Source organism: Lepisosteus platostomus, chromosome 4 (genome assembly GCF_059453375.1).
Source record: "Lepisosteus platostomus isolate fLepPlt1 chromosome 4, fLepPlt1.hap1, whole genome shotgun sequence".
NCBI classification, from domain to species: Eukaryota; Metazoa; Chordata; class Actinopteri; order Semionotiformes; family Lepisosteidae; genus Lepisosteus; species Lepisosteus platostomus.
The window spans coordinates 18,231,145-18,258,798 of NC_142614.1; the positions used below are offsets into that span (position 1 = coordinate 18,231,145).

The window sequence follows — 27,654 nt, forward strand, 5'->3', positions numbered from 1 at the left end:
GTGACATCTCTATAGTAATTTTCCTGAAACATTGTCCTGTTACTTAGAGGGTCAAATGTCTACAACCCACCCCCACAAATTACTCAGTTTGATTATAGCCCTGCACCTTTTCTAGAAGCACCAATAAGTTAAACGGACATCTTTGGGGAAGAAATGCAATTTTTGTTTCTGCAGGTTTTCTCATTAATTCCAATAAACAGATCTGAAGAACCAGGTGGCCCAGTGGATTAAGCTTTATTTAATACACTAGTGGCAGTCAGTTCTGAGAATTTTGTAATCTGGGTGCTTTAAGATGCATGCCTTTAAATGTTTTTAAAGGTTAATGGTCTGTAAAAGTTCCTTCCAAAATGAATCCAGTGAAGAACAAGGGATGGAGAGGATCAGGTCAAAGGGGGCCTTAGATTCATACCGGTTTGATTTTACACCCAATCAAATAGAGCACCTTGGTAGCTATTCAAATGCGTGGAGCGAAAGTATAAACTGCCATCAGGGCCTTTCACAATTCCAGAAATCTATTACAAGAGGAATCAAATTTGTTTTTGCTGTAGGTACAACAAAGGGCATAATGACAGAACTAATACGCATTACCATCATTTAAGCAGGAGGTTGGTAATGAAAATATTGCCAGTGTGTTCACCCCTCTTTCTTTCTCTGCTAAATTAACGTTTAATGGTGAACTCCCATGTTTGATTCTGCTAGCCAATAGAATTCAGCTGGGATACTGCTATTTGGAAGGATGGCACCTTCTACAGCAGTGTAACCAGCCATCCTCCTATGACAGTGGTTTGAAAATTCTGACCCCTGAAGGAAGAGGGATGGGCCAGTATATGGCATCAATTACAACAGCAACCTGCCTTTCTCTAGGGCTCTCCAGTTCCATTGCTGAGCAGGCCCAGCCTTGCTTGGTGTCCAAGATCACACTACTAGATGCTATTGGTAATTGTTTGCTACAGTTGGATAATCTTCCATTATTGGTTACTTGCTATCTCTAAAGCTTATTTTGCAATGTTAGTTCAAATGTGCAGTAGCAGAGCCATGTGCTCTTTCATTCAATTCCCCCAGCAAATGGTGTATTGTGGCCAATTCAAGCAATTTCAGGAAAAGAAAAGGCCACTTGCCAAAAGGCACTACTTAACTGATTACATCTGATAATGTGCAATCTACCTACTCAGCACACAAATGACGGCTAAATTCACATGACCTGTGAGTCATTGCTCTGTACCTTAATATAAATTTAAATGGCAAGTTTTCAGTGCAAGTTCCTAATTAGTATTCCTGAATCTTTGTGATGCAGGGGTTTTAGCAATTCAGGTGTGTTTAGATGAAATCACAGTAGAATGACTTTCTACTGGTGATTGTAAAGCAATTTGAGAGAGATTTCTGTAAACATACAGTAACATTTGAGCTTGCATGATTATGCCTGCTTTAATTAGGAAATTGACTTGTTTTAACACGAAGTGTAGCTTTCAAAGATGAGTAGCAAATGCAGAAATTACACTGAAGATTGGCAGCCATGAAAGTTTGTATTTAAGGTATAGTTTAAAGGGAGTGTTTGATGTGCTTTTTTTATTGTTGGTATCTGATTACTGATGCACCAAGTGCAAGTGCTCTCACTGCTGGAGAAGCTGTATAATAAGGCTACATATAAAGGGAATTGCCTAAACTATAAAGAACTTTGAGTGGGAAGCTGCATCCACATGCATAGGCATAAGGAACAAGTAAAGGTTAATAATATGCTGAAGTAGAAATACAACAAATCAGCTACTGATCATTTATCAGTGAGCGATGATTATACCTTGGAAATATTTAAAGCTGCTAATTAAAAAAAAGTTAACAAAATGCAGTTAACTTTGCTGTGTAGAACTGCTTCAATATCTTAGGTTAGACAGCAATGTCAGACTAAATCAGTCTGCTTTACTTGAACATATTTTTTAAATCTGTTTAAAAATATCAGCTCAGAATGAAGTTGCAATTCCCAGTATATTGCAGGGTGTTTTTAAGATATACTGACCAATTGACCTAATTTAAATGTATACAGTTTATTATATTTATAGCATAGTATTGTATTTTATGTAACCTGTATTCAATAAAAAATACAAAGACAAAAGTTTCATTCTATGTCTAAGGCCAAACGTAAAAATGTTTAATGTGGAACTGTAACCATGATATGCATACTTCTATACTGAAATACATAATACCCTTTAAATGTGAGGCTTTTTCTTGGGATTTCCCCGTATGAAGATGCTGAATAATTGAGTGAGCCAGTCTTTGCTGTCCTCTAATGACACTAGTGCTAGTTGCTTAAGCATACACTTCTATTTATGCCAACAGGATTGAAATAAGTAGGTTCTCCTTAGCGTCTTAGAGCTGAACTATCCATGACAGTAAACTACCTAAAGTGCCTGAGAACCACACCTGATGAATGTTTACAGAGATGCAAGTCATTAGACTGTATTCTTTACAAAATACTTTTTAAAAATGAGAAGAGAGAGTATTACTCCCAATTATTCTAAAGAAAAAACATCTGATGTTCACTCCCAAGACCCAGAACTCATTAAACTATCATAATTAATTTTGTCCTATAGATCCTTTTTTACCTAACCTGTTTAAAGAAATGTCTGCAAGTTTAATTTACTCATTTAAATTAAATTTTCACTGGTTCCTGATGGAGAGGAACTCTTCCAGAAAAAAAATCAAATGGTTGCATGTATTTTTTTGAAAGCCAAAAAAAACCAAGTGTTTACCACTGCTCTTGCGCATTTTTAATTGTTTATATATTTCAACTGAACTGATTAAAAAAAAATCTTTAGCACTTTTTACAGCTTTATTTTATCACCTGCTAAAACATGGAGCTTTTGCATGCAGCCAACTTTAATTGAAATGCTGTATGCTGGCATATGTACACATAATTCTGTGAAGGACAAATGTTTTTGTTGGGTTTTAAACACGTTACCACCTTAGTGGACACAGGAGATTTATGAATGCAGAGTAAATGAAAGACGTCAGGACAGAGGCTGAAGAGGATAATATTTAAAACATTCAGTAAGCACACAGATCCTCTCAGTCAGCAACATTAATGGGGTCAGCATTACTTCCCTTACACAAGATCTCCAAAGACCACAGAGCATTAGAGGGAAAGTAATGCTTCCAGATTTAGTTGCACCGTCTGCTCTGTAAACCTGCTGGATCTTCACTGAAAAGCGGAAGAAATTAAAATGCTCAAACTGAAACGAAGAAGACAAAGTCTTTTCCCAAACTATAAAATTGGAGGGTCCACTGCAGCTGCTCAAGATTCTGAGGAGGGTGACCAAAGTGTACCTTTTGCCAAGGACAGGAGTGTGAAGCAATGGAATTCCATGCAAGAGTTAAGTCATGATATATATGATATTTACGCCAATTATGAGGACTCTGGTGATGACGAAAAACCCTCTTTCCCTGCATCAAAGCTCAGCTCACCTGCTAAGAACTACATGCTCAACATCAATGTTGGTGGGAAAACATACCAGATCGCCTACAGAGTAGCGGCTAGGTATCCTAAGACTAGAATTGGGCGGCTGGCTACCTATACAGACCACAACAGGAAACTAGACCTTTGCGATGACTACATTGTGCAGAATAATGAATACTTCTTTGACAGAGATCCAGACATTTTCCACCATGTATTTAACTTCTACAGGACTGGAGTCCTCTGGATAAAAGATGAACTGTGCCCCCGAAACTTCCTGGAAGAAATTAACTACTGGGGGGTGAGAATTAAGAACACCCATCGGTGCTGCCGAATTTCCTTTGAGGAAAGGCAAGATGAACTGAATGAGCAGCTTAAAGTCCAGAGGGAACTCCAAGCAGAAGTGGAGATGGAGGAAAATGAAGAGCTTTTCCAAGACATGGCTTTTGGCAAACAAAGGAGAAAGATTTGGAACTTAATGGAGAAACCATTTTCTTCAGTAACTGCAAAGCTCATGGCTGTGGCATCCAGCTTCTTTGTCTTGGTATCCCTTGTTGCCATGACTCTAAACACAGTAGAGGAAATGCAATACAGAACCCACACAGGGCAGTTGAGTGGCAAAACCTACCTTGAGTTTGTAGAGACTTTTTGCATAGCCTTCTTCACTATGGAGTACCTGCTGAGGTTGGCGTCCACTCCAGATCTGAAACGGTTTGCCAAAAGCGTTCTGAACGCAGTCGATTTGATCGCCATCCTCCCACTTTATCTACAGGTCGTCCTGGAATGCTTTGTAAACGAGGACTATGGGAAGCACGATCAGGACATAGAAACTGTGGGGAGGGTGGGAAAGGTTGGCCAAGTCCTTAGAATCATGCGGCTCATGAGGATCTTTAGGATTTTGAAACTGGCACGGCATTCGACTGGGCTAAGAGCCTTTGGTTTCACTTTGAGGCAATGCTACCAGCAAGTGGGCTGCCTCTTTCTCTTCATTGCCATGGGCATTTTTACCTTCTCAGCCATGGTCTACTCAGTGGAGCACGATGTCCATGAGACGAACTTCACCAGCATTCCTCATGCATGGTGGTGGGCTGCTGTAAGTACAAATCTGCACATCAAGATAGCATTCCAAATGTATTACTCACAAAGTCACCTTTTTACATAAAGTCATTTTCTAGTTTAAAATTTAACCGGATTGGATGGTACAATTATGAATGAATAGGTGCTGACTTTACAAACTAATGCCAGTTTTTTTACACATTAATTGGCAAAATGCATTAAAAGTTGTCTTTTACGAAGAGCACTTCTGTTTTTATTCTAATGGTGTAAATTCAAAGTTAATGTAAGAAGTTATTCTTTCTCAATATAGAGGCATGTAAGCTGTGATACAATCAGTCTTGCAGTTGCATTTGAGAATATACAGAATATCTCCAGAAGCAGTACATGTCCCTGAATTCCATCTGTATACTCTTAAGATGTTTAAGAAAATTTGGTTAAACGTTAACAAAGAGATTCTTTTTGGAGGTGACAGCAGTATTTTATAAGCCAAATGCATACATGTAACAACATTTGTGCCATGTTTACTATGTACTCTTACTAGTATAAAAAGATACTAATGAAAATATTTTGTTAAAAGTGAAACTTGAACACTTTTTTCTACAAAACCTAAGAAGGCTGAGCTCATTCTGAATAAGTTAAAATATAATTCTGTGCAAATAACTGTAACTGAACACTACTATCAGTCATCAGTACAGCAGTTCAGAGTAATATTGCAGTTGAAGACCCAAACACATACAAGAGATCACAGAATGTAAAATGTACTGAATAAAGCCTTTTCAAAGACAGTCACATCCTGTACCCTAGAGAGATTTCTTCTTTTAAGTCTAGAGTACTGCTTTTAATGTAATGTTGCTTAGAAGGAGGATTTAGTAATTTTCCTCTTTCTCAGATGACTCCTTAAAAATGGAGTTAGTGATTGCCAGATGTTAGTGATTTACAAAAAGACTAAGCTTGACAAGTCTCTGCATAGCCTGGTACTGTGCCTATTGGTAAATTCCGGGTTTTTAATTAAAATTAACTTTAATGACTTTATCTCATAGGTCTAACCTAAATAGAAACTACTGGTGAAATTATTAACCACCTAAACGGTATGTTATAAAACTTAAAGAAATATGAGAAATATTTATCGATTCCTGTCTTGCCATGCACTACAGCACTGATTATCACACCTGGTCTTGGCCAACTTCAAATCTTTCTATTTTTCTTTTCTAATTAAACATTTCCGGTCCTTACAAATTAATTGTAGTCTTCAGTCACCGAGGGCTTCAATTAAGTTTGAGTTTGCTGACGTAGCCTAAGTCCAGCAGTGAGGAATGTGAATGCAGGATTCACATTATTACCCAGTTTGTTTCTCTGGTGTATCTCCTTTCATATCCAATGGTGTGAATGTACTCTACCAAAAGAGAATTAAAATAAATATTAAACTTAACATATAAAATAATAATTTTTTCCAATACTTTTTTTTTTCCATTCAAGGTGAGCATTTCTACAGTAGGATATGGAGACATGTTCCCCGAGACCCATCTTGGGAGAATTTTTGCTTTTGCCTGTATCTCCTTCGGGATTATCCTCAATGGAATGCCCATCTCTATCCTCTACAACAAGTTCTCGGATTACTACGCCAAACTGAAGGCGCACGAGTACACTTCCAATCTGAAGCACAGAGGGAAAGTGAAATTTACTAAAAGAGCTGCCAAGAAGATTACAGAGTGTTGTGGGGACCAAACTCATAGATGATCTGATGCTTTTTTTGCTGTTCAGAAGACTTATTACATCAGCGAATATGACTGAGGCATTTGGTATTAATAACAAGTTCGGAAAATTATAAACGGTACCTGGAAAGCTTTAAATTTGTCAATGGAAAAAAAAATCAAATGTTTAAATATTTTAAAATGTCCTCCAGTATAGTAAAGACATTCAAGCAAGAGTACTGTAAGATTTTGGCTTACATGACATGACATTACATACATGACAAAGCATAAAATCATATTTCTCAGAGTACATATTTAAAAAAACAAAACAGGAGGACAAGATCAAATTTTTACAAAAATGTAGTGTACACCAGCAGTTTCCATCTGAAATATTAAGCACACTTATTGTACTGAGTTGCTATCAGAACAACACTTTTCATGTAACAACGTGATTCCAACGTTTTGGAATGCTCTTTTAGCAGCAATTACATATTTCCAAGGTTAATGCAACTGTGAAATCTGTGCCGTGAAAGGAAAAATAAATTGTCAGTGTTACTAACCGAACTATGGCTATGAAATTAAAAGAGAGCTTGAGGCGCTCAAATTACTCATTGCTCAGCTGCGTTTATAGATTACATTTTCTTTTGAAATCCAAAAACCGCTCTAAGCACCACTTCCATGCATGTAATAAAAAGTCTGTAAAAATATATTCCACTGTGCTGTAGTGTTTTATCTCTTTCACTTTATATTAAAAAAGCACAAAAGAAGGGAGTAGGCTTAAGAAACATATACAATAATATACAGTACTAGGAGTCTGAGAAATTTTTCAGTTGAGTATATATTAACAAACATTTGTGCATTTAAAAGCTTAATACACACTATAAATACTATACTGTATATATACAATGTTAAATGTTCTGCTACATATTATTTCAAGCACAATGTTAAATCTTTAATTATACATATCTCATTATATTTGATGTAATATAGGTTTTGACCATACAATATATTATTAAAAGGATTTGTAAATTTGTAAAATGTCAGTTTTGGGCCACTGACAATACATTGAAAGTACATTTTAAAAATATTAATATACAGTACCTACAGCAGATGTAAAAAATATAATAAAGAGTTCTGAATGGTTTTTCCACATTTGTGACATAAATGATATGTACAAAGTAGATGCCATATTATTCTATATGAAATTATACTTGAAAGAGGTATGACATTTTGAGCAGTACATTACAAAGTTTTTTTTTTTTAATTGCAATGTGAGTGCCATGATTATAATATATTGAAGTAATAAAAATGCATTGTCTTCATTTTGGGAGTAGAGATGCTTAGTTCTCCAAATAAATGATAGGTATGACAGAAAATATATTTATTTGTATAATTTTTCAATTATTAATTAAAACAGCCCATCAGTTTATGATTGGCTGAACATCTGTCAATCCATTTTCTAACTGCTTTATCCAGTACAGGGTCTGGGGGAACCAGAGCCCATCCCAGCAAGCAACAGGCACAAGACAGGATACACTCAGGACAGAACACCAATCCATCACAGGGCAAACAGACACTCACACAAGGATAGTTATGTTTTGGACTGTGGGAGGAAATCCACACAAACAAGGGGGGAATATACAAACTCCATGCAGATAGCATCCCAGAAACTGAACCCAGGGCCCTGTGAGGCAGCAATGCTAACCACTGCACTACTGACTACATTTGAAATTAAAACCATGTACCTGATGAAAAATGGATCTATGACTAACAGATTATTTTCTATACGCCAGAAATACATTTGACTGACATTATGAATAGCCAAAGGATACACAGCAGCAAATGTTAAAATATATGGAACCTTTCAGAACCTTGGTGGTGATCATCTTCACAAAAGTGAATCATGAATTACAATAATACTCCAGTTTATCTGGCTTTTATAATCTGGAAAGAAGCTAATTACACAAAATTTCATTTCCCAAGAGGCAAATGTCCCCCCAGCCATATATACCAAACGTTTCCAGAAAGCATCAAACTTTTAGGCTGCATAAAATATGTTGGCAATGATTGTTTGTGCACAGATCAATAAATGACAAATGAGGCATTGTCATTAATTTCTTGCTGCACACAGTTGCCTTTAATTTCAACAATGGGCAGAAAGTGGCAACTTGCCCAGTTCTTAGAAATTAGATTGGCAGTTTGCCAAAAGTGGAAAATAAGCATCATTAAAATATTACAGAAAACATTTGTGAACTGAAATTCAATTACATTCTTCCTTACTGTGACGTTTACAAAGAATCCTGTACCGATTAGAAGACAATCTGGGAAAAATGTTACTTAAATACTAAGAAAAAGAGCATTCATTTTAAGTAGTAAATGTGAAACATTCTTTGAAACCTGAGTAGGGATAAGTGAGATACAGAGAACAAAAACAGCAGTATGTCCAGAACCCAGCTAAAACTACTCAGAATCAGCACATTACTCCCATCTTATGGATATTGCACTGATGCCTATGAAATTTAGTGCTGATTTTAAGACTCTCCTGTTCACATTCAAGACACTGAATGGTAGATCTATGTCACCAAAGGTCTTATTGCACGTATAGTCTGAGACTATAATCTGACATTTTGCAATTCATGCCTTCTCACTCAGCTGCAGACCAGGCTCCACACAACAGACAATAGACAATTTTGTCATATGCAGCTCCTCTTTTGAAGAACTCATTGCCCAAATCCCTTGCACACTCTGTGACTGTGAATAATCCTAAAGGTGGCTGAAATATTCATTAATGCTTTTCATGTGTAGTTTGTTTATTGTTTTACTAAGGGATCAGTTTTACAATGTTCTTTTTTCTCTGTTTTATATATTATACATGAGCTCTTGTACAGTGGTTTGAGCGTTTAAAAAAGTCTTAGGAATAAATATGTATGATGTTCATCCTAAAGTGGATGAAGGAATCAAAAGGTCATAAAATCCATACTGTTAAATATCTGAGCACCTGTTGCAAATGTGGTTTATATAACACTTTCTATGGTAATCGAAGAATGTAACACTTGTTAAACATTTTAAAACTTTTAAACATAAAAACATATCCTTAGGAGGTGTATTTTTCCTTTGGTATGGAAATTAGTACATTATCATTGAATCCATTATTATTGCATTGTGCAATCAAGATATTTTAATTTCAAAAATGAGTTTTTCACAAAGACGAGCTGGTGTCTAAATCTTGAGTGCACAATGACGTGAGAAGAATACTGTTTTAATCTGAAAATTATTTTTTCACATGTAGATCTTTATGCCTTTGTACCTATGTACTAGGAGTATCTTGTAAACTACTGTAAAAAATATGAATGGATTGGGCAACCCCAATGGATATGTAATTGTCCAAGTTATTGTTTTTAATGTCCTTATTTGAACAGCTGAAAGCCCTCATGCAACAATGAATTGTTCGAGCAAATCCTAGTTTAAACTACAACAGCTGGATGAATATGAATAGTACCGATTCAATACATCTTTAAATGTCACACAAGATTAAATTTTGATAAGCCGATTTCTGAATTTACAAACATTGTTCCATGACGAACACACTGAGGTGCTTAAAGAAGCTTCTATAACACTTCCTGTGAAACATATTTGATACCTTTCTTAGTATGAGTCAGTTTATCACAAATTATTCAAAGTCTATATCATACTGGCCAAAAAGCAATTTAAATGCATTTCCTGGGGCACACCACCTTATGTAACTTCTTTATAACTGAGGTCAAGAAGAAAGAGTGGTTTCTGTGCATGAGTGCTTTCACAGCTCATGGAAATGTGACAGATTCAAATTACAGACGATCACAGGCTTTTTGTAAGATGTCATTGCTACACAATTAAAGCCCACTTCTTGAAAGCAGTTTAAATGTATGTTTTGTTCAAGTCCTTGCTCCATAAACAGCCCTGAATTAACCTGTTTTAAATTCCACACAGCTTCTAATTATTTTCAGTTCCAATGTATTATAAAAAATGATACTCATGAATTGTAAAAAAAAAATTAAGGTCATCCAAGTTTAAAAACAATTACTGGTTCTGAATTATATGATTGTTACACATTATTTTGTTTTGAAGCAGTCAAGAATTGAGATTCAAACCTTGTATCTTGAAAGTAGTTAAATGTATTTCTAATATTGACTTCAGACTGAGGATTCTAAAAAAATTTTGATAAAAATTAAACAATTATATTCCATTTTGAAATTGATATTTTTTGCATAAGCTAAACGTTAATATAAATACTTCCTAGAATTCCAATTCATAAGATTTGCCCATGCTTTTGACCATCAGAATGTCTGCAGGTAAAAAATACCTATATACAGCACACAATCCAATGCAATAGCATTCTACTAGGAAAAACATGTACAAGAAGCCATTTTTCTTAAAAGTACTTGTTATAAATTGGAAAAATTAGGCCCATTGAGACATAAAATTAAGATCTCAAGAGTACTGTATTGAATACAATCTATTCAGAAAATTAAGGTCAAATTGATATTGATCTTTCAGATTAAGAGACTTCTGCATCTCAATTGTTCCAGAGAAATCCTACTTCTTGGCAGAGGCAAATCACAAAAATGCTAGGACAGATGGCTATCGAAGCACAAATTGAATAATTTTCGTGTAAGAATATATGAGCACACACAGTACAAATTTATATTTGGGGCTGAATTAATGCAATGATTGTAGCATAGTAGTGCCCTTCTTATTGCTATGTAACAATACATTTAAAAACTTAATTTAAGATTGTTAAAGTCATCTTCCAAATTTCACCCATCAACAACTATTTTACTTGGTATGTATGATAAGATTTGGAAATTGCTAGCTAACTACAGAGTTAGACACCTAGAATCAAGGAATCAGTGATCTTTTTCATTAGTGAACTTAAGACCTGATCAATTTCTTCAGACACAAGCATGTCTGGAGCAACCTCGACTGATTTCCAAGTCATTATCTCAGGTAACCCCAATCCCCAGAAACTGCATAAAAAAGAGTCAGAGAATAGGAAAAACCAGTGGTAAAAAAAACTAGATTACAAATTAGATTTCTAATTTTGCTCAGAGACAAAAAGCATCACATTAAATTGTTTGGAGAACCCCAGGTATGATCTCTTGTTCTTTCTAATTTCCACATCTAGATTGTTCATTTTGTAATTGAAGCTTACAAATCTAAGAGATCAACCCCATTTTTTGTAGTTGAGGTTGGCACAGTGTCCAAAAATAAAAATACAACATATAAAAGATCCATCCACCCATTTTCTAACCACTTTATCAATACAAGGTCACGGGGGAGCTGGAGATTATCTTGGGAAGCCATATATAAGGATATAATAGATGTCCTTCTTAAATGTGCAAAACAGAAAGCAAAAAAAAAAGAAACATTTCTAATAAATCATCAGGGTTTAGAATTGCTACTATTGCTGGCGGTAATTCAGTATTTATTCCACCTTTGTTCTGTGTTGCTCTTAGTGGTTATTAAACAATTCTTCAGGAGGGAGTGGTCTATTTTGGACTTTCTGTCTGCTCTCAAACTCCCCGCCAAGAACAAAACACACAAGCACACACAGATAACAAGGACACTAAAACTAAATCTCCCATCATTTTAGAAAGGCATATAATATGTAAAAACTGTAAAAGCTGTCAGACCCTGCCAAAACACAAGAGCAAAACCCCACAAGTATAATATTGCAGGTCCAGAGCCACAAAAGACACCAAGTCCTTGCATTCAAGGACTAATGGTCTCATTCCCACAATTCACGATGACGATCCTAATTTGCTTAATTTCTGAAACAGTTCTAGAAGTGGCCCATTTTGAAAGCTACTGCTGTAAAAAGCCAAAAGCCAAAATCCTATTTTCACAGCAGTTTCAATCAATCACCAACTACAAAGCAGCATGGCATAGCTGTGTGAATACAGTGTACCTCAGGTTACAAGGATTTGATATTCCCAAGTCCTCTTTTATTGGAGTTATTTCATTAAAATGCTACCAAAGTGGCTCCTTGGATGTTCTAGCAAGTGCTGCTGGAGCTGGGTCAAAGTACCCGCCTTATTGTACACCTGTAATTCCGATCCTGAAAAAATGTTTCTACAGAGTTGTCAAATCCCCATCCCCAGAAAGCAAAAAAAAAAAACTCAAAACAATGACACTTTATTTTCTGAGAACATACAATTGTACAAAATATTTACTAACAGATCTTATACTCTGTCACAATGCTGTATAAAACCTAGAAAATGTCTTAAACTGATTCAACCTGATGTGAGCAATAAACAGGAGAACAGTCCCTCAGACAACAACCTTCTGTATATCAGTTGTTGCTTTCAAATAATTGAGCTTCAGTGTATTATCATGTACAAAACCATTAAGCTACAGTAATAAACTCCACTGAACAGCAAACAAAAAGCTCTCTCTCAGATGGTATATTTCTTAGATATTATTGAATATTTATACAAATGGGTAACATTCAGCTTTCTCCTTCCAGGTTTAGGGTATGTAAATTCAAAAACCCAGGATATAAAATAAATGATTATACCCTCACAGAACAAAATTGACAATGTTTCTGAAAAACTGCAGAGAATGTAATTTTCAGAATTTGAGCTCCAATTAAATATTTAATAGAAAACACAAACACACAAGTAAACAGTATCTGCTTGACATTTTCATGTAAAATGTCTTGTACTTGGCGCTGACCTCATGTATTATTTATGTTTTAATTAAATATACATTTTTATGTATGTGTTTCTTAAGGGTGTAAGCTTTAAACAGACTACATAAAAAATGAGATAACAAGATAACATAAATAGGGTGTTACATTAAAAATCAACTTTATTTAGCTAGCTTTTCCAGCAGGGCTTCAATCCCCTTTGAATTTTCAATTTTCTTCAGTTTGGGTACAACAGACTTCAAAGCACACTTGATCTCATCTGCAACTCCATCATCGACACTCTGAAGAAGACTAAAAAAAAATGCAAATTAAAAACACTACTCAATCATTAATTTCCACACTTGCTCAGTGAAGGAATAACCTGTAACACTAGATGTGAAAAAAAGAGTCTGGATGCTCCTTTATATACATGTAGCAAAACAAACTGTTAATTCACTAAGCCCTTTATCAAATCAAAAAACACTGAAGGGTTTAATCTACCCCTGTATTTATTTTTCTCTTAGCTCATGGGCAATGGGAGAAGAAAGTAATGGCAATGAGGGTCATCAAAAGTTGACAGTGCCTCATGGAATTCTGTTGCCTAGCAAAACATAAGGGCTGAAAGGGTTACTAAAAACACAAATGATTTAGTACACAAAATGAGAGGAAGTAAGGAGGTTAGATTTAAGTTTTAAAACTGGGGACTCCAAACAAGAAAGGGGAACAACCTATGGTACCTATTCTCACAGGTAGCAATGCCCTGAAAAATGACAAATATATAAACACAAACTTTTTTATAATAAAGGCTTGTGTGTATTAAGTGAATATACTGTAGTAAAGGACAGTACTTAATATTTATTTTAATATGCATATTATTTAAATACATATTTAATTATTTTAATATGCATAGATAATTTTTAGTTATTTTAATATTTGTTAACAACAAATTATGTAACTACTATACTGTACAGTAAATGAGAAGGAATGATATTGTTTTCGTATCTATTGTTTTTTCATTAGTTAATGACGTTACTCAAATAATGTTATTGGTTTCATTCTTAATCCCATTCTGTGCTGCATTAAAGTTTCAGTGTTTCAGCAAACATTTGTTGAGTTTGCAACCAAAAGGAGATTATAACATAAGAGGAAACAGTTAATTAATTTCTGTTATGAGTTTTCACCTTATGAGTTTTCAGGAAACAAAGTAAGCTTGTATAATGAGCAATTACCGTGCTATGGCACACTTGTTTGTGAACACTGCATGAGACTAATGAAACCTAATCTAGAAGGAGAAAAATTCTCATTTACCATTACTTTTTAAACTTCTTTTAAAAAGCATATGCAAGAATGTTTTATGTTTTTCTGCTACATTATTTTTACAATTTCATAGCTTTTAATATGGGACATAGTCTTAAATAAACCTTAAAGTTATATACAAAAATGTCTAGCTGTTAACACCATTATGCCTTTAATAGTAACCTTTAGAATCTCTTTCACTACTTAAGGTCTTACTGGGGATTATAAGAGGTCAAACACTAAGACACAGGAAAAGAAGATAATAATCCTCTACTTGCAACCTGATTAAAATCTGTCAGCTACAGAGGGTGACCCAAAACAGGCCTTTCAGACAGTATAGTCCCAAAAAGTTGGGACATACATTCAAACGACCTTTTCTTAACTACCAGCAGTGCCAAGTAAAGATTAGAAAGTTGCTGGATGTTTTGGCTTTCTGACTTATTTTAAAATCGAGTGTGTTATAGTAACACTCCATACCTTCATAATGCCAGAGGAAAAAAATTCAGTCTTCTACATTGTGAATCTGATTTTCTCCTTTGCTCTTTTTAAATTATACTGCAACACAAATTGTATATACATTTGACATAATCTTCAACATCAACTTACCAACAGAGAACTATGGCTCCTCGGTTCACGCTGGCCCATGTCTTCAGCTTCTGAACTCCTACTTGTTCCAACAGTGTTCTCGAAAAACTCACTGTGAACAGAAATGTATCAAAGGTTCATCAAACATACGGCACAGGGACAAGGCTGGGTACACTTCATTCTGTAGGTATTTCTCTTATTATAATAGTGTGAAACAATGTGTCAAAGGTGTAAATGCAGTGTAGGATAAAACAGTTACTCTGCTGGGTTCACTACTATGTAAATTGCCTCACTTCATAGTATACGAAGAATTAACCAAAGGTGTGAGATAAAAATGTAGTTACATTGCATGGAGCTCACAGCTTACAATAACCCTGGTAAATACATTACTATATACTGGAAAACACAAGCAAGTTCCCATAAGATTTGTGATCTTATTTCACATGGATAAAAGCCAGCTGAATTCTTCTCAAATACTTTTGATTGTTAAAGCTCAGACTATAGATTATTAATGCATTATTACTGGACGTCGCAAAACATTTCGGCATTACTTTTATATTTCCAATGCTCTCCTGGCTTTAGCAGGATTACTGAATTCTGCCTATAAACAACCTCAGCATTACCCTCTCTTCCAGTCTCCTTCATCTTAGCATCCTGTTCAATTAGCCACTTCAGGACCAAGTGCCCTGCAGGATGCTCTGCCATGTGAAGCTAGAGAAAAAAGAACTTGCATCAGTTTACATGTTTATCTGTGGTACAAATTTATATGTTCCTTGGTGGCCATCTGTAGCCAAGTATAATTTGATAATACTGGTTGCACTCATTCTGTTCCTGAAGAGCAATGTAAATCTTTTCCATTGAAAAACTCTATGCAGAGCCATTTCATTTCAGCCATGTCATTTATTTTGTGTTATTTTCTTTAACACTAACAGTCGCTGAATTGCCAGCAAGTCAAAACTGCTAACAAACTGAAAAGGAAGAAGAGCTGTGAATTTCTGACGCTGATCCTCACCTCTCCTTCTTTTCCACCTGGGACAAACTCCTCTGCAGCAAGTTTAGCCACAGAGTCCATAGCAGGCTTCAGGTCACCTAAGGCAGCTCCCAGGATGTCTGTGACCAGCACACTCGATGCTTTGTCCATCACCACTTCCCTAGTGTTTTCACACAGGTACTGCAGCAGTGGAGGGGAGATTGCCTCCAGCAGCTCCCGACGTCTAGTCTCCACATCCTTCTTGCTGAGAGAGACAGAAGAAAGCATGAAAAATGCACACCGGCAAGCAATTTGAAAAGTACACCAAAATACATCAGAGGAAACAAGTCACAATAAACTGGTTAAGAAGAATGTTTAAAAAGTTAAAACAAGCTAACAAAAAAAAACCCCAAAAAAGCACCTTGGAGCACAGCAAGAACTCTTGATTCAACCAACTCAGATTTGCAACAAATCACTTGTCATGAAGCTGACTTGGGCCCCAAAATGCAGCTTACCTGAGTTTAAAAACCCTAGATGGAGTTTCAAATGAGCAGTTCCGCAAAATATAACCGAACGTTGCCATGGATTGGAATTAGACTTGTTTCCTAAACCAAAAAGTATGGGTGTGAAACAGTCAAAAGCATTAATAAAAGCTCTTGCTACTGTATCAGATTCAATAATGTTTGGTTAGAACTCTTGATCCAACCGACTCGGTTTTGGGATACAATTGCCAATACACTGGGCCTCAAAATCCAGTGCTAAGCTTAAAAATGATCTAAGTGTGATTGCTAACCCTAACCCTAGCTGGGGTTTCAAACGAGCAGTTCTGCAAACTATATCAGAGCCTTACCAGTCATCAGATTTTGACATGACACTTAAAACAAAAGGTATGAGTGTAAAACAATCAAAACAATTGATAAAAGCTCTTGTAAATGTATTACAGTCAACAATGATTGGTTACAACTTATGATCCGACCAACTCACTTTAAGATAAAATTACCGAGCGGTCTTCCAAGCACTAAAAAGTCTCAGAAAAAAAATTCAGATAGGAGCAAAAAATCACTTGTCCTGAAGCTGACTTGGGCCCCAAAATCCAGCGCTGAGCTTAAAAATTGTCCAAGTAGTTTGTGAATGCCAACCCTAACCCTAGCTGGGGTTTTAAATGAGCAGTTCTGCAATCAATATCTGAACCATAGCAGGCATCGGATTTTGACATGATCCTCAAACCAAAAAGTATGAGAGTGAAACAATCAAAACCATTGATAAAAATTCCTTGCAAATGTAATAGATTCTAAAATGTTTGGTTACAAATTTTGATCCACCATGATGAATGCTAACCCTAACCCTAGCTGGATTTAAAATTTCCTGTTTTTGGTTCACAAACATTTGTTATGACTTGAATAGTTCAGGTTTTTAATTCTTTTAAGCGCTACAGATGAACTACATGATTTCTTGGTACTTTTAAAACATGGGATTTATGCAGGGATTCTTACCTGTGTGCATTACCATCTCCCTTTTCCAAGACCTGGATTATTTCAGGTAGGAAATGTGCTGGATCTCTAGGACTCAATAAATATAGCAGCACCTTCTTCCCATATTTATTGTTGACGATATTTGGCAAGGAATTTACCATTTCCTAGGAAGACAGACATGGTTGAGAACATACTAGCAATCATATTATTAATCATATTATTGACCCATTATACCTTTAAACTACAAATATTGAAAAATCAATGCCTTACCATTTCAGTATGGTCTTAATAAACAATGACTGCTTACATCTGTAAAATACTTTTCATCCTGAAGCGCTTACCATATAGGAGGGGAGGTCACTACATTCACCAACAAAGTGCAGTAAGCAACTTGAGGACACACAACATCCAAAATGTAGCAGTAGCTCCATACAACTGACTAGGTGGAGAAATCAGAAACTATTTCTCCAACTGAGTCAAGTAAAAAAAATAAAAGAGTCCAGATTGTATAAGCCTAGAGTGGTATTCAGCCAGGCACTGGGGAGACATCCTGCTCTTACAAACAGTGTCATGGGATCTTCACAACCATTTACATCCCTCTTTAACATCTCATCTGAAGAACATCACCCCAAGAGAACATAAGGAACTGGATCCACCTTCTTGTCAGTACTGAAAGAGTACAATAAAAAGGAACCCTGTTTTCCTCAAAAATATTAAAAAGAGATACAGAAATATTGCTAAAAATCATCTCTAAACAGAATCAAGCTGCAAGCTCCCTATCTAATCACTTACCGAAATTATCAATTGTTTCACCAGTTTGGTGTCATCAATGCAATCAAATCCAGCCAAAAGAACTAAGTGAGAAAACTCGCCCTGAAACGAAAAGGATGAATTGCGGTAAGAAAACCTCTATTAGAAAGGCTGAATTATGTACTAGAACAAAAAGAATTGGCTAATTTTATTCTACCTATAGAACTTTATTTTATGACTCGAAAATGCTTCAGGTATCTCTTATACATCACAACATTGGATTCAAAACTGAATAACTGAATTAAAAAAAACTTACCGTGGCAATTTTTTCAATGTATGTCTTCATTGTTTTTACAATAACTTTTCTGTCCTAAAAGGTTATGCAAGAAACAGAAAACGTTACATGTAGTGCAAACAGATAAATGAACCAAACATACAAAAGAGACCACAAAAGAGATCTTTTTTTTCCATTTACCAAATGTTATAATTGAACACTACCAAATACCTACATTCTAACAGCCTGTTAAACTAAAATTTGATCAACTGCATTTCAGTCCCTGAAGCAACAAATTCAAGTGTGACTAAACTATATATATTATTGGACATGTAGAGAATGGTAGCTTACCTTTGTGGTTCCATGCCATAGGCAGTGCATAGCTACTCTGGCTCCATCATGTGTATGGGCCACGTATATTACAGCTTCCCTTATTGATTCAATCATTTCCTTTAAAAAGAAAGTTACATGGAATATTTTTTGTAAAAACAAAATAACGATTGCAAATTTAACCAAATACATTGGTAACATCGTTTTATACTTGAGTGTACATAATGCAAAATAAAAACAAACTCACCGTTCGTTGTTTTTCGGGGGCATGAAGGAAAAAGTCAAGGAATACCTTGTGGACCAATGAATGCTTCACGACTGCCTCTCTGTCAATGACAAGGTTACCTCTCCATCAATACAAATGAGCTCAAGTCAAGAAAACAATGTCACAATGTCAAGCAAAATGGTATGGATTTTACACAAAATATAACTTTTCCAGCTTTTTCTTAAACCTTACAATATGTTCGCAACTGTTATCTACCAGCTTGTTGTTAAAAGTAACAACAAGCATAAAAGACAAGTATTTCGTAAGAACAAGCACTTTATATATAATTATTTCTTTTTTGTTACCAAGACCAGATGCTGCTAAACAAGTGCCCACTAAGATGCAAACCTGAGAAGAGGTTTATTGAACCACGAGAGCTTGAATGGATATGACTGTCTATGATTGTCATGAAGGTAAACAATTTCACAAATGACAAACAGGTCAAATAATTTTTAATGAAGATGAATCTTTTCAGTAATGTTTTGCTGAATTGTTCATTACCATTACCAGATTATCACTGTTCATCTGTATTGGCCATTTGGCTGGATTATAGATGTGAACTCACAACTGCCTTAAATCATTTTAAATCAAATTACAGTGTGCAGTGGTTAACCAATATCATGATTCCTGCATTATCACAAAAGAAGTTATTTCATTTAAAAACAACCCAGGACTTCAAATATGAATTCAACATGAATCTGCTCTCACTCTGAAATTTCTCTGATTTATGATTCAAAATATTTTAAGGCAATTTCAAAGTATATGAATTTTGAAGAAACCTAGTACAAATCTCTTTATATGACTACACTTACTTTTGGGCCATGGGAGTCAGAATCTGTTTCATTTCTTCCAAGATGCTCTTTGTTTTCTCTGGGTTGGCATCAAGCACTTTCTCTAGTGTAGGGCAGAGGGCTGACTGAAGAAATAACAGACAAGTGTAAAACTGTTCACAAGGGCTTTGCCAAAAACTGGTAATATCCTGTATAAAAATGTACATTTGCTGAGCTTGTAGCCACTACATGATGATCATAGTTTATATGAATATATATACGTAGCTTGTATATTTGTACTGAATAATCACAGATTGACGGACATGGATGAATACAAACAAAATAAACATGCTATACAAATATTAACATAACTTCTACATACCATAAAATAATAAATGGTGATACTTATGGACAGTGCATCGGAATCTTCTAAATTTTAATATTTTGTATTAAGTAAATGTTATATAATGCAATGCCTTCCACATACAAGTTTATGTGTTGCTTGGATTCTTGATGTAACAAATGAAATTTTAAATGGCAAGATCATAAAAAATGTGAGTTTATCCTTACAAGCAACCATTCGTTTTAATTACCTTTACCCCACAGATTCTTCAAACTCTGTGCTAATTCATGGAGCTACAACACAGTACTAAAAAAGTAGTTTCTACATTTTAGTGCTGTATACATAATTAACAGTCTGACTGCAACATTTCTGGAGTAAAACTGGTCATATGGATTGGATAGACCAAATGATTTTGTTGCATAATTTTCTATTAAACTAATAGTATGATACACTTTACAGAGTATTTTTTCCTGTAACAGTCTATAACAAAAAAAAACATAAAAGACTAGCCTTAAAAAAGCCTGTTCTTTTGCATCCCCCATCCCATCATCTTGGTACCCACCTTGCAGACTTGGAATGTGTTGCCATAGAGCTCCTCTGTCAGCATCAGTCTCTGCTGCAGAATGGCTTTGTCATTGTAGGCGTACTCTACTACTGAAGAAGCCTCAGAGTGTCTCAGCATCTGCCTCACTTGTCCTTTGAAAGACTTCATAACATCTGCCACTTGCTGCTTGTTCCTAGTGATGAAAGACAAAGAAATTCAAAGTTTTATTTAAAATCTTTCAAAATTTTACAGGCATAAGACACCATCTGCCTACAATGAACTGGCAAGTAGCCCTCTGAAAACAATAACCTAATAAACTTGTTCATTACGTAGACTGCAACTTAAAACGTAACTGATATTTAAAAATACATTTTTAAAAATTAAATGTATTCTAACAGTGTTACATAATTTATGCACCATAAGTCTATTTTCTCTCTTATATACCTGAGAAGTAAGGGTGAGTTATGGAGGGTCAGTGAAACACACTGTACAATTTTTAAAACACTTTATCAGTTATTTGTTCTCCCTGTGCTGCGTTTCTTTCAAGTGACCAAAATAATGTGAAGTTTACATCATTTTTTCAGCTTTTATGAATATTTTCGTAGACCTAATGCATACGTTTGATTACTTACCCATACATTAAAAACTTTTTAACAATATTTCTTGCATATTTTGACTTGCTCAGCTCAACCAGGTGATCTGCATTCAAAGTTAAAATAAAAATGTGTTAACAACTGGCAAGTCATCGTTATGTTTAATGATAGTCTGGACCTAAAGAACATCATAACTTCAAGAACTCTATGTTATAGAATGCATCTTAACTAACCTCCCTTATTATTTTTAATTCCTTTATTACCCCTTTATTTCTTATGTAACAAAACATTTAAAACTCAAAGAAGACTACCAAGGAACTTTTAAGTGTTCAAAATCCTCAAAGGCACTGAAAAAAAACGCCCAACCCGACTTCTACAGAATGAATTGAAACACGTACCAGAGGACAGAAGTGGTAACTACGTGGAAGTGCACTGCACTGCCCTGTTGCTGAGGCTGACAAACTGGCTTATTTCAAGGAACAGCTGGATGAGATCCTTGGATCAATTAACCACTAAACAGGCTAGATGGGTCAAATGGCCTCTTGTTTGTAACCTTTCCTATGTCCATAAATACCTTTTAACTCTTCAAAGACCTCTTGTCTTTGATGGTCATTTCCAAACTGAATGTAACACTGAAGCACTCTGGTGGAGTCATGTGCAAATGCAATCTAGAAAAGAAAATTTTGATGATGCTTATTATATGACTATGGCAAAAACCGCAAACGCCAAATTGAAAAGCAGACCTCTGAAGAACCACTATAAAGGACAAAGAACTGTAGACGTTACCAAAGGCACTCTGATAGCTGGCAAAAGTTATTTGAATTATGGTTCGATGACATTTTAAAATTGTACATTTGTCATGTTATTGTCATTCCCGGTGAAGCAGATTGAGACATGTTAAAAAGGAAAAGGTTATTTATCTGTGACCTGAGCACTCAATACCACATTAAGCTTTGAACGTAGACACAGATGGAAATTTGCTTGCAATTTATAAGCAATTCACAAGCTGTTTTCTAACATACTTACACTTTTTATTTTGCCACGAACTAGTTCCTGTAGCTCACTCATCAGCTTTGCCCTTTTCTCTTTGTCACAATCTTTTCTGTAAAAAAGAAACACCAATTACCGTGACAAACTGTGATATTTAATTTTCAATAGATCATCACCTTTTTGTTCTGTTCTACACAAATACAAATCTTAATATGAACATTACAAATTTCACAAAAATTATTTTTTAAAATGTCTTTCTCTGAAGTGGTTTGTGAGGAGATTTGTCTTTTCCTTCATCTGATTTTACTCCATTACTTTTCTTGCAGAAAAAATAAAAGGAATGTAATTTCTACTATTTGTTTTAAAATAATCTATTTTTGTTCTCACAAAGGAACATTAATTAATAGGATTACAAAAATGAGGGCGTTAAAAGCTAATTGGTCCAAGGATCTACATCCAGATGACACCATGGTTTCTTCCAAGATTGCTGGGATCTCTCTACCATCGTGGTTCATGGTTTTTCCATGTACCCACAACCTTTTGCATAAAGAAGTGCTTCCTTTTTTTGTTCTTAAATTCACTTCCACATTTGTGTTTCACTGCTGGTTCTGATGAAGTCCACTAGCTTGAGTTTGCTTTCTAGGATTTTAAATACCTGAACCATGTTCTCTTGTAGATTAAAACGTAAATTAAAAATAAGATAAAAGATAAGAAAGTTAAATTTATATTATAATATATTAGTATTATCATTATTATTATATTCTTAAAAAATGGCCATGAACAATATGTTAGTACACTGTTCTCTACAAAGACACGGTTGAACTGATATCACTATTACAACCAAAGCAGGCTACTGCAATGATGCCCATGCTGATATTCTATATTAGTTTAGCAGGAGCTAACCTGTTTAAAATCACAGAAGTGAGGAGTGAGTTTAAAATACCATGTTCAAATTTCCAAAACATCTCAGGGCCTGATAACTAAACACCCTGTATATACTTATACTGCATATTAATGAAAAGGGATATCTGAACACACAGATTTCAATTACTTCTATACTGATACCGCTCTTTAAGAGCCCTGTAACGCATTAAAAAATTACATTTACTGCTAACACTTAGTCAGCTTACTTTAATATACATAAAACAAGAACCACAGACTTCCAAAACTTTCCAAAGTTTCAAAAACTAGCACCCTAAAAGCATTAGTAATTGAATACTGTGTTTTACCTCCTAACAGTCTCCCACACTTGTTTGGCTCTGCTTATAATATGATAACTGTCCTTCTTTTCACTCTGCTGTCTGTTTAACTTCAGCTCCTTCTTCTTCTGTTTGAACTCATCCCACTTAGGTTTCTTTGCTTCAGAAGCTGCACAGGACACAAATTAAAAATGTTTTGGATGCGAGATGCAAGGAAATACAAAAGTTCAAAAGTAACAGTTCATCACATAGCAAATGCTTCCCAGATTAAACATTGAAAAAAATCTAATAGGGAATTAAGGCATCCATCATTTTGTTGTTTAATGAATTGTTCCAAAGAGAACAAAATCTGCAAAGGAAACTTTTCCCAGGCTAGACAAAACGTTGTGTTCTTCTATAAAAAATGCTCCTAGAGCAAGAAAATATATATTTTTTTCCAGCAGGTGTCTTAAGACTGCATCCAAGAGAAGTAATAAAAGCTTGCCTGTATAACACCATGCAAGCTTACATTTTCTTCATGAAATTCTCAAAGCCTAAAGATCCCTAAATTAAGTTGGGACAGCATTTTCAAACGTTGTGTTTCATCCCTAAACATTTTGTCTAAATCAGTATAAAAGGAAATTAACACTTCTATCTTTTCCCAAGTTCGTCTTTAGCTATAAGCAATTACAGTCATAATAACAGTATAAACTTAGTACAGTTAAAGACTACAGTCTCCTAGTCATGCAGAGAACCACAGACTTCCAAAACTTTCCAAAGTTTCAAAAACTAGCACCCTCCAATACCAACAATGTTATTCAGTAATGGGTATAATAAATAAACTACACTTATCCGACTATCTTTTTTTTACTTTAACACATTCACCTTAACAGGTAGTTAAGTCTGCTTTTGAATTAAGGAATTTAAATTACCAGATTTAACATGCATTACTGTAGAATTCGAGTGTATTGACATGTGGTCTATGACTGTGAGAAATATGAACTTCCAACATCTAAAGGCTTCGGAACAGGAGTAACTACGTATTTCAATAAGTAATGGATTAAATTAAGTCATTAAGTGTTCAACAGGAATGAAAAATAAAAACAAAAATAAGTAGAATCAACTGTATATTCTAATAAGCAGAGTCACTGGTGTTAACCCACAAACGTTCAGAAACAGTTCCGTTGTAACTGCAACATAGTCTGAAAATAAAAGAACAAAGAAATGTACCTTCGCTTTGTGCGTCGTGTGGACGTTTCCTTTTACCAGCAAACTTTCCATCTGTTTGCTTTTTCCTAGGAAACTTCTGCACTCCCCCCTTTGCACCAGTCTTTTCAAATTTTTTCCCTTTCTCCAAAGTTTTTGCTTTTAGTTGCCATTTCCCTGCAGGTCTACCTGTAGATTCTGGTTTACCTTCACAAAAACAAGCAAAGGAGCCAAAAAATCAAATTGCAGACTAATCAAGAAAACAGCCTTTGACAAAGGAGAAAAATGCTACTATTTTAAGACATGAAACATTTTTAAACATCAAATTGATGTTAAAAATGCATATATAACACTGATGCATAAACTTTACAATGGTTGCATTATACAGTTTCATATCAATACTAATTCGGTGTTGAAACAGTTTTTCTAGACTTTCATTTGTACTTACTTTTCGGAATGTTTGAGCATTTGTTTTTCACTTGGAGGTTGTGTGTTAGAATGTGTTAATTAATAAAATCTGATTTAATATCTTGATTTCAGGCTGCTAGAACACACAATGGGTTACTTTGGTAATGTCTGTAGACTTCTACGGGCATTGCAATAGTTCAGAATAATTTTGCACCATTACAAAAGAAAATACCTTTGAATTGTCTTCCTTTTCCCGGTTTCCTTGAAAATGTTTTCTTGTTTTTTCCTTCCATCTCAACACACTGTTTTAAAAGAAAATATTAAATATGTAAGAATGCTAATTGTTTTAGAATTGTTTTTACCTTTTAAGTCAAATGAGTTGACATCCAAGTAATACAGCTGTAATACAAATAAATATTAACTTCTTGTAAAACTACAGCATGTCTATGTCAAATTAACCATTTTAATGTGGAACAGTCCTGAGCAGCCAGTACTGCCAGGATGTAAAAACGGGTAAATAGACTTAAACTTTTCTATCACTCTTGAATGATTTAAACATCTCGGGGTATTAAGAATTACCAAGTACTGACGAAGGTTGACATCCACTTTAAACATAATTCAGTACTATCAAATATGACACCTCTAATCACGAAAATAACAACTAATAACTTGTGTTACCTTAATACTATGATATAACAAACCAGGCCCACAAGATCTATAAACCAAGTAAGGGGAAAGTCAGACTGCATTTTCACTTTATAGGTTTTAATTACGAGTTCGTGTTAACTGTCGTTTTCATGAATGCTTCAGCCACATTGTAATAGACAGACCCGGTAATGCGACGTAGAGAACAGAATAAGCAGATAAAAAAGCCTTGTTAACCCCTCACCCCCCAACTTAGACATTTAATGTAAATGTATTAACAAGTGTGTAGAAACTTTACGTATATATGTCCCAATATAAAAAGCATAAACATTTGTCTCAAGAAATACAAATTTGGGTTCAACGCGACATATTCATTAAGAAGACTTTTTCTAAGTTTCCGACTACACATTCTGATGTTTAATACTAAAGATACAGTACTGACAACACCCAATTCTAGCTGCCTGTATTAATTGTATTGTCCCCGCACGTTAAGATTTTATTTTCCTTAGGTATTTAATGCGAACATCAAATATAAGAAACAATACTTATATTTGAACTACTGAATTAATGTGTACAACTATTGTTCGAAATTAATGTAGACCACACTACAAACACGTTCACATACCTTCCCATGTGTTCCAATTACATCACACTTTACGATAATTCGTCTCATCCAATGAGAAATTAGGCTACTGTCGTAAACTCCTTTTAGAAGTTTTGTAACGACAAGAAAAGCAAGATACGGCGGTGGCAAAGAAGCTGTTTACCGTATATATAATTGTACTGCGCAAAAGAGTTCTGATTATACAGTAAAACCATCTGTTGTTGCATCTTAGGCGAAGTATAAGAGAAGTACGCTTAAGATTTATTTCACCTTGGTTGTATATAAACAGAAATAATATAATTCAGTAACGCATTTTTGTGAAAACACAATTTTGTTCATCCACTCAATGTCATTTGAAAGCTTTGTTATCCCACTAACACTTCATACGAGTACAAAAGCTGCGTCTTTGTTTTACCATGAAAGTGATTGTTTCAAGCACAGATTTCTCGGGACACCACAATATCGATTTTCTTTTTAATGTAGCTATGCTTAATAAATACCATGGTGTTTTACCCAATTCCTCCAGAAGAATAAAAGGGAAACGAAGGGACGAAGACTTACAAAATTAAGTGAAAAGAAACGAAGTGATGAATGACGTTTGTTCTTTTAAGATGTCTTCACTGCGGCAATATTTCAGTCGTAAATTCAGATTCACAATCATTTTTAATTTAGCGTATGTTGAAACTCTGCAGCAATAATCTAGACTCTAGAATCTAGTTGATTCTAGTTACAAGATATTTAGAAAGTATCGTTCAAAATAACAATAACAATCCACATTATTATAATTGTAATAAAAATAATAAACTGATCTTTTTCCTATTTATACTTTATTATTCACCTTTTCGTGGAGACCACTAAGTAAAAATACTTTACACAAGATTATGTTACAATGCAGCATGGTGAATGTACTGTATACAATGAATAAGATCAGGAAAATTCTATGCTGTAAAGTATAAAGGACACAGTTTCGGCTGAGCCTTCTTCAGGTTCGAGTATTAGTAAAATTTTAAATGTGCTAAGCCATTAGATGAGATGAACGAAGCATGCACCTTTCTTTCTTCAAGAAGCTTCACAAACAGGACTTTGAACCGTACGTGTTTCCAGGAAAGTCCAAATACTGTACAGTATACAGTATGTGAAGGTAAAACAACCAAATAAGACAACAACAAAAACATTTTTTAATAATGAATTTTATGCCAAGTGGTACAATGACGTAAACTGATGTACAATGAGAAGGAATGTGAAATGCAATTCTAAGTAGAACTGAGAGGTCTGGATACATAAAATTGCATACTTATTGCTACCATACAAAAGACTACTATGACAGATTACATTACATTACCAAAATATATACTGTATACTGCACATATGCATTATGTCTAATCTTTATTGGAATCTCAGCATTTCTCATTTTTATACATGAAAATATAAACGTGTCATTATTGCTCATTAACAGAAAATAGTTGGAAAATGTAAAATAAATAAAAAACACTTTATATTGGGGGAGGTATAGTCCACTTGTTTTTTTTATAAAATAGCATATACAATATTATATATCAAATGAGATTCAGG

General features: G+C 34.8%; 2 protein-coding genes across 2 annotated transcripts; one reads left to right on the top strand and one right to left on the bottom strand.

Moving 5' to 3' along the window:
* The first annotated feature begins 2,893 nt into the window (after positions 1-2,893).
* On the top strand, positions 2,894-10,087 carry LOC148672853 (potassium voltage-gated channel subfamily V member 2-like). Its single transcript, XM_088628823.1, has 2 exons — positions 2,894-4,538; positions 5,978-10,087. Exons 1-2 carry the CDS (start codon positions 3,216-3,218, stop codon positions 6,236-6,238), a joined length of 1,584 nt encoding a protein of 527 aa, XP_088484949.1. The 5' UTR covers positions 2,894-3,215; the 3' UTR covers positions 6,239-10,087.
* A 2,263-nt stretch (positions 10,088-12,350) lies between these two features.
* pum3 (pumilio RNA-binding family member 3) lies at positions 12,351-26,173 on the bottom strand. Its single transcript, XM_088628824.1, has 18 exons — positions 26,104-26,173; positions 25,066-25,135; positions 24,450-24,632; positions 23,271-23,409; positions 22,078-22,153; positions 21,626-21,719; positions 21,091-21,157; positions 20,477-20,651; positions 19,614-19,717; positions 18,784-18,862; positions 18,558-18,656; positions 18,249-18,302; positions 17,975-18,055; positions 17,204-17,346; positions 15,753-15,975; positions 15,364-15,451; positions 14,762-14,852; positions 12,351-13,171 (listed from the first exon to the last, which is right to left on the bottom strand). The coding sequence occupies exons 1-18, from the start codon at positions 26,149-26,151 to the stop codon at positions 13,042-13,044; spliced, it is 1,944 nt and encodes a 647-aa protein (XP_088484950.1). The 5' UTR covers positions 26,152-26,173; the 3' UTR covers positions 12,351-13,041.
* Positions 26,174-27,654: the final 1,481 nt, after the last annotated feature.